Raw genomic sequence first — 15,000 nt, 5'->3', positions numbered from 1 at the left:
AGAGAGAGAGAGAGAGAGAGAGAGAGAGAGATGCAGTGGTGACGGTCTGTAAATGCTGTTATGTCTGTTTGTCTGTCTGTGTGTCTATGTGTGTGTGTGTGTGTGTGTGTGTGTGTGTGTGTGTGTGTGTGTGTGTGTGTGTGTGTGTGTGTGTGTCACCTCTACTATCCTCCTCCTCCTCCTCCTCCTCCTCCTCCTCCTCCTCCTCTTTTTCCTCTTCCTCCTCTGTGCATAAAAATAACAGTACAAAAGAAATAATAAAAAAAAAGAATAAAAGGTGAAAATATTGAACTGAGAGAGAGAGAGAGAGAGAGAGAGAGAGAGAGAGAGAGAGAGAGAGAGAGAGAGAGAATCACCCAAAACCTTTTCTTATCCATGCCTTCCAGTCAAAGCTTATTAAGAAGACTTCGCCAGGTGGAAAGGAGTTACCAGGTGAGAGAGAGAGAGAGAGAGAGAGAGAGAGAGAGAGAGAGAAAGGAAAGAAGTGACCAGTTGAAAAAAAGTTTAAATAAAAAAAATGTATTCCTCGCTACAGATTAGGTCATATCTCTCTCTCTCATATATCTAGCTATTTTTATCTGTTTCTCCTCTATATCTGTCTATCTATATTTCTCTATTTCTATCTATCTATCTCTACTGCTCTCTTTTTCTATATCTCTCTGTATCTAATTTTATATTCTCTCTATCTATTTATTTACCAATCTTCTTATCTATATCATTGCTAGACTCTTGCCTATTAACTACCTCCTCTTCCTCTTCCCCATCATCATCATCATCATCATCACTGACATCCTCCTTCCCCTACCTCCCCTCCCTCCTGTCCCCCTCTTCTCTCCTCCTTCACCCCTCCTTCAGCGCCGCCTACCTGTAGATGCGGACGTGCAGCGTTGCGAGCGGCGCCACGTCACACAGCACCTCGGCCACCGTTTTGTCCTCCGTCTCCGGGATGGTCTCCAGGGGCAGGGGGCGCCAGTTCCTCAGCTGCAGCAGGCCTGGGGGAGGAGGAGGAGGAGGTGTAAGAAGGGAGGAGGAGGCAGGACAGCGTCATGAACTTTTACTTATTAATGCTTGGTAAGGTTATGACTCTTATTGGTGGATGCTGGGAAAGGTTAACTACTATTGGTGGATGCTGGGAATGGTTAACTCCTACTGGTGGATGCTGGGAAAGGTTAACTCTTACTTGTGGATGCAGGGGACGGTTAACTCCTACTGGTGGATGCTGGGACTGGTTAATTCTTACTGGTGGATGCTGGGAAAGGTTAACTCCTACTGGTGGATTCTGGGACTGGTTAACTCCTACTTGTGGATGCAGGGGACGGTTAACTCCTACTGGTGGATTCTGGGACTGGTTAACTCCTACTGGTGGATGGTGGGACTGGTTAATTCTTACTGGTGGATGCTGGGAAAGGTTAACTCCTACTGGTGGATTCTGGGACTGGTTAACTCTTATTGGTGGATGCTGGGAAAGGTTAACTCCTACAGGTGGATGCTGGGAAAGGTTAATTCTTATTGGTGGATGCTAAGACAAGTTCACTGCAGGACAAAAGTCTTTCCTAATAGAGAAAGTATAATGAATTTACTAAGTATGCAAGAAGACTGTTTGGGGTATAGGTTAATGCTATCTTCAGACACGTGACAGACAGCAACTTATGGTATATATAGAAAGACAAACACCTCACTTAGTTATATAGTAAGTTAAATTGCTCTCCACTCTTATTCTTCAGTCCTTCCTTCCCATCTCCATTGTTTCTGTCTTCCTTTACTCCTGTCTCTCTCCTCCATCTCTTCTTCCTCACTTTCCTTTCTTCAGTACTTCCTTCCCATATCTCTTATCTATCTCTGTCTGTCTCCAATTTATCTCCTCCATCTCTTCTTCCTCCCTTTCCTTTCTTCAGTACTTCCTTCCCATATCTCTTATCTATCTCTGTCTGTCTCCAATTTATCTCCTCCATCTTTTTTCTCTTCATCCCTCCCTCCTCTCCCAGTCCCTCCCTTCCTTCCTGTCCTTCTGCAGTTCACTCTTTCAGAAGTTTTTCCATCGCTTGTCTCCCTTCCTCCCTCCCTCCTCTCCCAGCCGTTCATCAAAACCCTCTTACAGCAACTACAACCTACCTCTACCCATCTCCATCTCTCCTGTCCCTCTCCTTTATTCTCTCCTCGTCTCTATATCAATCTATCTATCTATATCTATCTGTAAATATCTATCTATCTATTTCCCGGTGCCCCAGCTCTTCCCTCTTTCTCTCCATCAATTCCCTTCTTCAGATCCCTCCTACAGTCCCTACGTCCTACCTCTAGCCTTCTCTATCTCCCCCTCTTCCCTCCCTCCTTGTCTCCCGGTCCCACCTTCCTCCCTTTCTTTCCTTGCCTTCATCAGTTGCCTCCATCTCTCCTCCCTTCCCTAATTCCTTCCTTCCAACGTCTCTTATATCTTTCTCTCTTGATCTTTGACTCTTTTATCTTCTCCATCTCCATCTCCGCATGCCTGTATATCTCCCAGCCCCTCCCTTCTTTTCCTCTATTAGATCCTCCCTTTCAGAGCCTCCTCCAGCGCCTGTAACCTACCTCTAGCCTGCGTCAGCTCCTCGGAGTAGCCCAGCTTGACGAGGGCGGCCTGCAAGAGGTCGGTGAAGCGGGTGTGGGCGGGGATGAGGGCGTAACTGTCCATTTCTATCCGGCCACGAAGCTCCTCGACGCCCATACCACACAGCGGGACCGTCTCTACCACCACGTGCAGGGGAATGTTCTTGCCTGAGGAGGGAGAGAGTGGGTGGTTAGTGGGTGTGTAGGTGGGTGGGTGGAGGGTAGACATGGAAGGGGAAAGAGTGGAGAAAGGTGGAGTGATAAGTCAATGTGGGTGGGAATGTGGGTGTGTAGGTGGGGAGGTGGAAGGTAGACATGGAAGGGAAAGAGTGGAGGAAGGTGGAGTGGTAAGCGCAAGTTGGGGTTAGGAGTAAGAGGTTGTTAGGAGGCGAAAATAGAAGAGAAAGGAGAAGGAAACAGTAAAATGGAGAGGGAATGATGATGAAATGTAGCGAATAGTGTATTAGTGTGAGTGTGTGAAGGTGAAACTGAGGGGAAAAGTGAGGTTAAAGAGAGGAGCAGAGAAGAGAGAAGGAATGATGATGAAATGTAGCGAATAGTGTATTAGTGTGAGTGTGTGAAGGTGAAACTGAGAGGAAAAGTGAGGATAAAGAGAGGAGCAGAGAAGAGAAAAGGAGGTGACATTAGACATAGAAACAGATGGATGGTAAGACTGAGGATGGAAGAAGAAGAGATTAAGACAAAGCAGAAGGTGAAACTGAGAGGATAAGTGAGGATAAAGAGAGGAGCAGAGAAGAGAAAAGGAGGTGACATTAGACAAAGAAACAAATGGATGGGATGACTGAGGATGAAAGAAGAAGAGATTAAGTCAAAGGAGAAGGTGAAGAGCGACGAAGGAAAGGTAAGGTTAGGTAAGATTAGGTAAGGTAAGGTTAAGCAAGATAAGGTTGAAAAGGTAACGAGACATGACCAAACCAGCCTATGCTAACCTAATCTAACCTAACCTAACCTAACCTAACTTAACCTAACCTAACTTAACCTAACCTAACCCAGCCTAATCTAACCTAACCTAACGTTACCTAACCTAACCTAACCTAACCTAATCTACCCTTACATATACGTTATCCAGGTAAATTAATGGACAAAGAAATACAGGTGGCTTAATTACTGTACTCAACGAACCATATCAACAGGTGGCGGATGAGGAAGAGGAGGAGGAGGAGGAGAACGAAACAGGTGGAGCTGGATCAAAAGAAGAAAGAAGTGGAGATGAACAGGAAAACAAGTGGAGGATTAGAAAAAGAAAAAAGAGGAGAAGGAGACATTTGACAAACATTGGATAGCACGATTAGGACATGGGAGAAGAAAGAAGAAAAGGAGCAGATGGAGAACGATTTGAGGAAGAAAGAGGTGGAGATGAATAAGGAAACAGGTGGAAGATTAAGAGGAGGAATAAAAGGGGGTGACTTGAGAGAAAGAAAAAAGGGGGAACAGATGGAAACGAAGATTAAGACATGGAGGAGGAGGAGGAAGAGAAGAAGAGAAGGATGAAGAAAGAGGGATAGGTAAGATAGAATAAAGAGGGAAAGAAAGAGGAGACACTTAACAAAAAAACAGATAGATAGTGAAATTAAGAGATAAAGAGGAGGAGGAGGAGGAGGAGGAGGAGGAGGAGGAGGAGGAGGAAAAGGAGGAGGAGGAGGAGGAGGAGATAATAATAATAATAATAATAAGAAGAAGAAGAAGAAGAAGAAGAATAAGAAGAAGAAGAAGAAGAAGAAGAAGAAGACGAAAACGAAGAAAAAGAAGAAGGACGAGGAGGAGGAGGAAGGTGAAGGAAAGAAGGTAAAGGGGAAGAAGAAAGGATAAGGTTCAGTAAGATTAGGTAAGGTAAGGTAAGGTAAGGTAAGGTAAGGTAAGGTAAGGTAAGGTAAGGTAAGGTATGGCATAAGGTTGATTGCTGGGTACGTATACGAAAGAGTCAAGGAGGAGGAGGAGGAGGAGGAGGAGGAGACTTTGCTGGCTAAACAAGGCGGCATTAAGCGAACGGAAAGCCTGGAGTCAGCCGGATCCCGTAAGCCTGATTAATGCCCGCCCGGCTGACCCCCCCTTCCCCCCCTCCCCGCCCTCCCCCCCCCCTTTTCACCCCCCGCCCCCCCCTTCCTTCCTTCGACTGGCGGGATGCACCAATGATACCAAGTGGCCCCAATCCTCACCTCCTCCTCCTCCTCCTCCTCTGTCTGCCTTCAAGCTCTTCTTTTTTTGGCCTTTAAATTCTAATCCTTCAACACCCACATCCTCCTCCTCCTCCTCCTCCTGCTCTTGATCTTAATTCCTCCTCCTCCTCCTCCTCCTCCTCCTCCTCCTGGTTTAACCTCTGCTTACGCCATTTTTCTTTTTCTTTTTTCTTTTCTTTTTTCTTCTTCCTTGTCTTGGTGTAACCCCTGAATCTGCCCTTCTTCTTCTTCTTCTTCTTCTTCTATTTCTTCTTCTTCTTTTTCTTCTTGTTTTTTTCTATTGCTCTTTTTTGTTTTCTTTCTTTGCTAATCCTATTTTTTTTTTTTTTATTCCTCTTTCCGTCAACCTTTGCCATTCGTTTATCCGTTTTGTTTGACTCATTATTTATACTTTGCAGTGTGTGTGTGTGTGTGTGTGTGTGTGTGTGTGTGTGTGTGTGTGTGTGTGTGTGTGTGTGTGTGTGTGTGTTGTGATCATTTTTCTCCTTTCTTCCTTTCTGTATTATTCCCTAACACCCCCCACCCCCGCTCTCTCTCTCTCTCTCTCTCTCTCTCTCTCTCTCTCTCTCTCTCTCTCTCTCTCTCTCCAGTTATAGGAAACAACAACAATAAAGGAGGAGGAGGAGGAGGAGAAAGAGGAAGAGGAGGAGGAGGAGGAGGAGGAAAAGGAAGAAGAAGGAGAGTTTTAAAAGGTAGTAGGAATGAATCTAAAAGAGAATCCATGAGTGAGTGACGAAGAGAGGGAGGGAGGGAGGGAGAGAGAGAGGGGGAGGGAGGAAGAGAGAGAGGGGGAGGGAGGGAGGGAGGGAGAGAGAGAGGGACTGAGGGGGTAAGGAAGGGAGAGAGTGCGGGATGGATAGGTTTGTGGGTTTGAGTACAAGCGATTGGATCCGAAGCAAATACTGTTTCCAAAGGGGATTAAGGAAAGCATGCAGCGTGTGGCCAGCGGGAGGCGGATGATGTGCGGCGAAGGCCTATAAAGGGAGGGGATGAAGGGCGCACAAAGGCTGCACTACTAAAGGGCCGACAAAGGGTTCAGTACTAAAGGGTAGACAAAGGGTTCAATACTATAGATAGATAAAGGGTAAAACAAAGGGCACAGTACTGAAAGATAGCCAAAGGGTTCAATCCTAAAGGGCCACAAAGGGTTCAGTACTAAAGGGTAGACAAGGGATACAACACTAGAAGTAAATAAAGGGTAAAACAAAGGGCACAGTACTGAAAGATAGGCAAAGGGTTCAATACTAAAGGGCCACAAAGGGTTCAGTACTAAGGGGTAAGGGGGATAAGGTACAGCTAAAGGGTTCAGTACTAAAGGGTAAGGGAGATGAGGTATAGATAAGGGATTCAGTACTATAGAGTGAGTCGGTAGATGGTCGACAAAGGGTATGATACAAAAGGGTAAGGGAGATAAGGAGTAAGGCAAAGGGTTCAGTATTAAAGGGTGAGTTATACAAGGCAAGACAAAGGGTTCAATGCCAAAGAGAAAGTTCATAAAGAGTTATTCCGTTTGTGCCTGACTCAACATTTGTCATGGAAAACTGTATATACATTTAGGTAAATAAGCAATGTCTGTCTGTCTGTCTACCTATCTATCTATTTATCAATCTATTTATTTGTGCCCATCTATCTGTGTATCTTTCTATGTAAATGTCAATGTATGTATGTATATATGTATGTTTGTATGCATGTATTTATCTTCATCTATATAGTCACAAAGAGTCTCTACGCGTCACCATCAGCATCAGTTACACAAAGTTTCAGAACCGGGCGAGCGTTTCAATAATTCACGCGGCGAAATACTGCGTCCAAATATTGTGTACGTATAAAGCGGAATTCCGACTCACAAAGCTGGCGGGATAATCAACTCTCTGACCTAAAGCAGGAGTGTCACGTGTGGCTTGCGGCGGGTGGCGGGACGAAAAAACAACGGAGGTCAGTTATTCCCGACTCGAACACGAACGGCAGCCTTTGAAACTTTACCTCGCCTTCGCTGTATTCCAATCTTTCCCTTACGAGGAGATGTCAGTTATTCCCGACTCGAACACGAACGGCAGCCTTTGAAACTTTACCTCGCCTTCGTTGTATGCCAATCTTTCCCTTACGAGGAGATGTCAGTTATTCCCGACTCGAACACGAACGGCAGCCTCTAAAACTTTACCTCGCCTTCGCTGTATTCCAATCTTTCCCTTACGAGGAGATGTCAGTTATTCCCGACTCGAACACGAACGAGATGTCGGTTATTCCCGACGCGAAAACGAACGGCAGCCTTTGAAACTTTACCTCGCCTTCGTTGTATGCCAATCTTTCCCTTACGAAGAGATGTCAGTCTTTACCAACGCAAAAAACAACGGCAGCTTCTTCTAAACTGGTCTTCGCCTTACTTGTATTCCAAGCTCCCCTTTACTTAGAGATGTCAGTCTTTACCAACGCAAAATCCAACGGCAGCTTCTTCTAAACTGTTCTTCGCCTCCGTTGTATTCCATAAGATACAAAAAACAACGGGGGCTCCTAAACTGTTCTTCGCCTTCGTTGTATTACATAAGATACTAAAAACAACGGGGGCTCCAAAACTGTTCTTCGCCTCCGTTGTATTCCATAAGATACAAAAACAACGGGGGCTCCAAAACTGTTCTTCGCCTCCGTTGTATTCCATAAGATACAAAAACAACGGGGGCTCCAAAACTGTTCTTCGCCTCCGTTGTATTCCATAAGATACAAAAACAACGGGGGCTCCTAAACTGTTCTTCGCCTCCGTTGTATTCCATAAGATACAAAAACAACGGGGGCTCCTAAACTGTTCTTCGCCTCCGTTGTATTCCATAAGATACTAAAAACAACGGGTGCTCCTAAACTGTTCTTCGCCTCCGTTGTATTCCATAAAATACAAAAACAACGGGGGCTTCTAAACTGTTCTTCGCCTCCGTTGTATTCCATAAGATACAAAAACAACGGGAGCTCCTTAACTGTTCTTCGCCTCCGTTGTATTCCATAAGATACAAAAAACAACGGCAGCTTCTTCTAAACTGTTCTTCGCCTCCGTTGTATTCCATAAGATACAAAAACAACGGGGGCTCCAAAACTGTTCTTCGCCTCCGTTGTATTCCATAAGATACAAAAACAACGGGGGCTCCTAAAATGTTCTTCGCCTCCGTTGTATTCCATAAGATACTAAAAACAACGGGTGCTCCCAAACTGTTCTTCGCCTCCGTTGTATTCCATAAGATACAAAAACAACGGGGGCTCCTAAACTGTTCTTCGCCTCCGTTGTATTCCATAAGATACAAAAACAACGGGGGCTCCAAAACTGTTCTTCGCCTCCGTTGTATTCCATAAAATACAAAAACAACGGGGACTCCAAAACTGTTCTTCGCCTCCGTTGTATTTCATAAGATACTAAAAACAACGGGGGCTCCTAACCTGTTCTTCGTCGTCGTTTTGTTCCCAGCTGTCCTTCACCAAGAAATGCCCGTCATTACCACCTTAAAAACCAACGGCACTCTCTAAACTGCTCTTCGTCTTCGTTCAATTCCACACACCTCACTTCCATTAATTCTTTTATGACCAAGTTGCGCCATATTATTACTACAGTCCGACGCAGCTATGAAGTCAGTTTGAGAGGGCCCGCTCGGGGAGTTCCCTGGCCCTAGCGCTGCCTAATCAGAATATATGACACACAATTTCAAACATAACGTTGCTGACACATGAGGGAGAGAGTGATGTATTGGGGGTGATGCGGCGGCGCTGCGAGGAAGTTCGAACTCCACACCAACTGACTTTATATTTGTGCCTGACTATAACAGCGAAAATGATGAATGTCCCTTGATCTCTCGGCTTGGTTCACTGTGTACCAGCACCCGCAACAGAGCAGTCAGTCTCCACATCACTCGTGGCCTTGCATTTACGTTCCCACACATAAATTTGGAGGTGTTGCATTTTTGGGGGTTAATCCAATTGTGAAAATGTCCCTCGCTCTTTCACGGTTCGCTTCGCCGCTGCTTAACCCAAAACATTATTATTTGCGGCCGGATTTGTGGATTTGCTATTTCGTACGGATTTGAATTTGTTTATTTATTTACTTCGTATTTCTATTATATTCGTACTTGCGTAAAAAGTATATGTGGCGTAAGGACAATGTGACACTTCTACCCAATCGCGATGAGGTTAAGTTAGGTTTGGTTTCATGAGGTTAGACACACACACACACACACACACACACACACACACACACACACACACACACACAGTAGAAGGTAATCAAAGCAGGCAAACATAAAACACATCACATGAATTTGAAACACAAGTTCTTTAAAAAATTTCCTCTTCGACACTTCTGGTCCAAAATGGTTCGGGGAGGAAGGTACTGGTATGTGTGTGTGTGTGGGTGTGTGTGTGTGTGTGTGTGTGTGTGTGTGTGTGTGTGTGTGTGTTGTTATTTTTTTGCCTTTCTGCTGGGGGGTTTTCCTATTTTTTTTATTGTTTTCTGGTGTTTATTTCTGCTGTCATTTGTTTGTTCCCTTTTCAACTGCTGCTTTTCTGTTGTTCTTCGTTAACCTTTTCTTTAATTTTCCTTTCTTGTCTTGCTCATTTTTCTGCCCTTTACTGTTTTTTTCTGATTTTTTTTTTCTGATGTCCATTGTAGCTTTTCCTGTTGTTTTTCTCTGCTTATTCTGTCTGCTTCTGTCTTTACCTCCTTTCTCTGCTCTTGTCTTTTTCTGCTTTCTCTGTTCTCTTTGTAAGTTATTTATCTATTGTCTTTTTTACTGTCTTTTAAGCTTTTTCTGTTGTTCTTCCTGTTTTTTTTCTGCAGTTGCTTCTTCTGCTGTTTTCGTTAATTATTTATTGTATTTTTGTTGTCTGTTCTGTTGCTCTTACTGCTTTTCCTGCTGTTGTCTTTTTGCTTTGTTTTTCTGCTGTTTTTGTTCCTCCTTTTATTGTCTTTCTGCTGTCTTTGTTTGTCCCCTTTTTTTACTGCTGTCTTTCATTTGTTCTTCGTAAACCTTCTTTTGTTATTTTTCCGCTGTCTTTTGTTGCTCTATTTGTTGCCCTTTACTGTCTTTCTGATTTTTTTATTGTTTTCTGGTGTTTATTTCTGCTGTCTTTGTTTGTTCCCTTTTTTTACTGCTGTCTTTCATTTGTTCTTCGTAAACCTTTTTTTGTTATTTTTCCGCTGTCTTTTGTTGCTCTATTTGTTACCCTTTACTATCTTTCTGATTTTTTGTTTTGTTTTGTTTTTGTTTCTGCTTCCTTTATTGGTTCCCTTTTTTTTACTGTTGACTTTCTACTGTTTTTCATTCTTTTTCATCGGCTCGCTGAATGACCGGGTTACCGCCGCCGCTGAGCCTCCGCCGGCCGCGATGTCTGAGGCCAATTCGCAGCCTTTTTGTGGGCAGCGCCGCGCGGAGCAAAGCAGCTTTCCGCCCAAATAATAGTTATCAGCGCTGAAAACACAAGAACGGACTCAATGTGCATCATATTTTCCGGCGGTAATTGTCTCGCGGCGCGGGAGCACAATATTTGCCTCGACGAGGTACGTGGGGGTGGCGACTGGGTAGTGGGGTGATGGGGGGCGGGGGGTTGGGTACTGTGGTTGGGATGCTGGGGTACGAGGGTTAGGAGGGGGCACCGGGATGCTGACCCATACATGTATATATAAGTAATAACAAGCCACTATTCATAAGTAATAACTAACCAATATTTATGACCAGTGACTCGCTAATAGCTGCGTACATGGATATTAATGTGCCAGCATTTGTGAGGGAACATTTTCACAACAGTAAATACATAACATACACGTGGAGCCGCCGGAGCCGCCGCTGTCATTCCCTTTGATGAGGGACGCTGAGCCAAGGTCATTACAAATCTGCCATCAATCATGAATCAAAGGTTGCACGTCACGCCCGCCCACACGCACGCACGTACCCACCCACGACTGCCCGCACCCACTCTTGAACCCGCCGCCGCCGCCGTCGCCGCCGCCACGAGGAACTGTGAGCCATATTCTCAAAAATTTCGTCTCCCAAGTACGGACATTTGGCAAGGCTATCGTAGGGTTTCTGGGTATATCCGTGGGTACTTTAATGACCCTGTTGGTAGTTAGACCCTTCTTCTGTGCCATGAACCTTAAAGAACACCCAATAGAACCCGATTAATCACCTTTGTGGTCTTTGAAAATAGTTGATGTAAGAGGCGAAAGTGGCTGAGATTACCGACCATAAAACCTTGGCCCCCTCAGCGCCGTGACGCCCCCCAGGGCTCAGCGTGACTTCTCTGCACCATTTCAACGGTAAAGGACGCAGCTAAAGGGGAAAAGCAAAATAAACAAAAGAGGCCCACTGAGTACTGCTCCTATAACAGAATATAATAGGGTGCCAGAAGAGAGGTCATATAAATGTGGACAGAAGGGAGGCCGCTTCACCCTCCGCGACATGACGCTGTGCCCGGCAAGGCTGCGGCGTGTTTCTGTGTACAGCAACATGATGACACGTGTCTGCACAGAGATAATAACTACTATTGCCCTGCCGTACACAGCGTCAGCCAACATAGGAGGACGAGGCAGCAAGACGGCCGGGCCCGCACAGGTCAGGTCGCACACAGCACTCGGTAAGGGCACGGCGATCAGTGCTCCAAGTCAGCCCAAGACCGTGGGTTCTGCTGGCGTTCAGAGGGACTTCTCCAGGAGCCTCAGGAAGGAGATGGCTTGGGCGACCTTTGGGAGGCGTCACTCATCCATCCACTCATCCGTTCGTGCACAACCTTACTGTATTTTTCCTCACCCCCTTACACCCTCATCCACCACCGCCACAAATACAGCATCCACCCATTTCCATTTCCTTCCCTTTCCTCTTTTTCCTTCTCTTTACTTCCCGTCCCTTCCTTCTCTCCTCTTCCCTTCCCTTCCCTTCACTTCACTTCCCTTTCTTTCCTTTCTCTTTACTCCCCGTCCCTTCCCTATCCTTCCATTTCCCTTTTCTTCTCTTCCTTCCTTTCCCATCCCTGCCCTTCCTTTCCCTTCCCTCTTCTGTCCATCAAATCCCTTCCCTCTTCTTTCCATCAAATCCATTCCCTTCTCTTACTGTCCTCCCCTTCCCTTTCCTTTCCCTTCCCTACCCGTCCCTTCCCTTCTCTTCCTTTCCCTTCCCCTCCCTTTCCTTTCCATTCCTTTCCTTTCCTTTCCTTTCCTTTCCTTTCCTTTCCTCTCCTCCCTTTCAATTCCCTTCCCTTCCTTACCCAACCCCTCCCTACCCCTCCTCGTCCCTTTCCTCCTCACGCACCACCACCTTGCCGTTTTTGTGCCTCGTTCAGCGGCTTAAGAGGAACCTTTTGTCAACTCGGGACAGTCGTGGCCGGCACTCGAGTCTCCGCTTCAGTCGAGGATGAGCCGCTTCTGAGGTGTTTAGGCGAAGCAGGAGTCATTGGCGTGTGCGTGTGCGTGTGTGTGTGTGTGTGTGTGTGTGTGTGTGTGTGTGTGTGTGTCTAATCGTCCCGTGACACCGGCCGCCGCTCTCCTCGCGTTAATAAAGGCCGCGATTGTACCTGCTCAAGACTTCTCGCTTGTCACGGCGGAGGAAGAAAATCCCGACGGAGGACTGACGCTGCACGGCCAGGGTGGCGGCGACGGCGGGGGATGGAGCGGGGCTGGGTGGTGATGGTGGTGGTTGGGAGGTAGGGTGATTACTTATTATATTCTAGGTGAAGGTACCGCGATGACCTCTAATGACCACAGAGGTATCCCAGTAAGAGCTGACACGAGGAAATCCACGGCGCTCCAACTACCTGCCCGCCGCACACCTCCCTCACACTGACTTACCTAAGAACTGGCATGAGTAGCGGGCTTTTTTTTTACATTTGTTACCTTTTTTTATGCCCTTGAACTGACTCCTCGGCTGATAAAAAAAAATTAAACCTTTTACCACGACTGGCCTTATTTTGTTCACCTATGAAATGAACAGGCAGAATCACCACCGGCAAAAGACGCGGGGAAATAGTGGCTCCCAACGAAATATTTCCACGGGTTCTGAAGGAATGCAACGAGTTCCTCAGTGTATTTCTTAAGATACAAAAACAACGGCAGCTCCTTAACTGTTCTTCGCCTCCGTTGTATTCCATAAGATAAAAACAACAACGGGGGCTCCTAAACTGTTCTTCCCCTCCGTTGCATTTTTTTATTGACGATGTATTTAAGTTGTCAGTGAATTTCGGTTTTGTGTCTATAGTGAGTCAGACACAAATATAGTCAGTGTGTGTGTGTGTGTGTGTGTGTGGGTGGGTGGGGGGGTGGGGGGGGGGGGGGGCGCCTGTACTTCTTCATGGCGCCGTCGCATAACCCCCAATACATCACTCTCTTCTCCTATGTCAGCTACGTACTGTTTGAAATTGTGTATCAAATATTCTGTATAAGTTAAAAAAGATTTGGCAGCGCTAAGGACAGGGAACTTCCCGGGCGGCCCCTCCCAAACTGACTTCACAGCTGAGTCTGACTATTGTTTGTGGAAAGTAGCCAATATGATGCCAGTCTTCAAAAATGGTTCCAATTATTGTACAATTAGCTTAACATTGGCTGTAGGCAAGGTGGTGGAGTCGATAATAGCCAGGAGAATACGGGATCATTTACAGAGACAGATTAGTTCATGACTTGTAGCGAGGGTTCAGGAGGGATGGGAGGAGGAGGAAGGGAAGGAGGAGGAGGAGGAAGAGGAGGACAAAATTAACAAGAAAAAGAACAAGTAAAAAGAAGAAAGATTGATTCCTCTCTCTCTCTCTCTCTCTCTCTCTCTCTCTCTCTCTCTCTCTCTCTCTCTCTCTCTCTCTCTCTCTCTCTCTCTCTCTCTCATCAGTCTTTTGTCCTTCTAAATAAAATAATCAAGGCGGTAGAGAGAGACGAAAAGTATGCCAAACTATTTCTAGTAAAGCATTCGACAAAGTTCAACAACCCTTTACATAGGCGCCGGAAAATTTGTCTCCCTCGGTATATATTTCACCACAAGTAACATCACCGCCCCTCAGCACTGTTATTATCATCATTATTACTATTATTTTTACGTGGAGACTCATTAAAGGCTATCAGAGGCGGCTTGGTGGGCTGCACGGGTAGGGAACAACACACAGAGGCTTACCGAGGCTCACTACTCTTTCTCTCCCCGCGGCCCGTTGGAGGTGAAGAGTAGAGGAGTACACCGTTGAGGGAAGGATAACGAGTAGAAACGAAAAGAGCACTGAAGGATGAAGAGTAGAGGACACCGATGAAGGATACAGAGAAGCGAAAAGAGCAGGATAGAGTAAAAATGAGAGCCTTGAAGAATAAAGACCGATGAAGGATATAGAGAAGAAAAGAGTGTAGAGAATTAAAGGATATAAACCGTTGAAGGATAAAGAGAAGATAAGAAAAGAGAAGAGCAGGATCAAGAGTAGTAAAAAGAGAAGCACTGAAGGAAAAGGGACCGTTGAAGAATAAAAAGAGAAGAGAAGAAAAGAGAAGGAAAGAATAGAAAAGAGAAAAAAAATTGAAGGATAAAAACCGTTGAAGGATAAAGAGAAGAGCAGAAAAGAGCAGAATAAAGAGTAGTGAAAAGATGAGCGTTGAAGGAAAAAGACCGTTGAGGAATAAAAAGAGAAAAAAAAGAATAAAAGAAGATGAAGAAGAAAAAGAAAATGAAGAAGATGAAGAAGGAAGAGGAGGAGGAGGAGGAGGAGGAGACATCAGCTAACGGGCCTGGCGACGGTCACATGAAACTACGGAGGAAATGAAAGGCAGAGGAACGTTCCCCTTGAAAGCACATACGGAGGAGGAGGAGGAGGAGGAGGAGGAGGAGGAGATACAGAATTAACAGAAGGAAGAGATGGAAGAAGGGGCATGGGCAACAGAAGACAGGAAGAAGAGGAGGAGGAACACGAGGAGAAGGAGGAGGAGAAAAGGAGATGGGACAGGAACACATGGAAGAGACGGAGGAGGAGGAGGAGAAGGAGGAGGAAGAGGAGGAGGAAGTAGAGACAGAAGAAGCAAGCAAATAGTGGTATAGGGCAGAAACACACACACACACACACACACACACACACACACACACACACACACGCTGATAACACATCTGCCTCACCCTTATCGCAACAAGAGGCGCAGCGAGGCAGGTGAATTGGAGGTAAACAGCGATAAATATATACACAGATAAACACAGATAAGAAGAGAAAAAGAAAGGAAAAAAAGAAGGAAGGAATGTTGGAA

General features: G+C 45.6%; 1 protein-coding gene across 5 annotated transcripts in view; it reads right to left on the bottom strand.

Annotated features, from left to right (window-relative positions):
* Positions 1-15,000, bottom strand: part of LOC126981757 (homeobox protein dve-1-like) — a 241,304-nt gene that overhangs the window by 44,250 nt on the left and 182,054 nt on the right. For all 5 annotated transcript variants that reach the window (XM_050833315.1, XM_050833296.1, XM_050833290.1 and 2 more), the window contains 2 exons: positions 2,566-2,751; positions 866-992 (listed from right to left, as the gene is read on the bottom strand). In XM_050833315.1, coding sequence (XP_050689272.1) covers positions 866-992; positions 2,566-2,751 — 313 coding nt within the window. The remainder of the gene's footprint in view (positions 1-865; positions 993-2,565; positions 2,752-15,000) is intronic.

The sequence above is a fragment of the Eriocheir sinensis genome, chromosome 4, assembly GCF_024679095.1.
Source record: "Eriocheir sinensis breed Jianghai 21 chromosome 4, ASM2467909v1, whole genome shotgun sequence".
NCBI classification, from domain to species: Eukaryota; Metazoa; Arthropoda; class Malacostraca; order Decapoda; family Varunidae; genus Eriocheir; species Eriocheir sinensis.
Note: the sequence above shows the minus strand (reverse complement) of the source record. Positions and strands in the feature narration are given on the sequence as shown.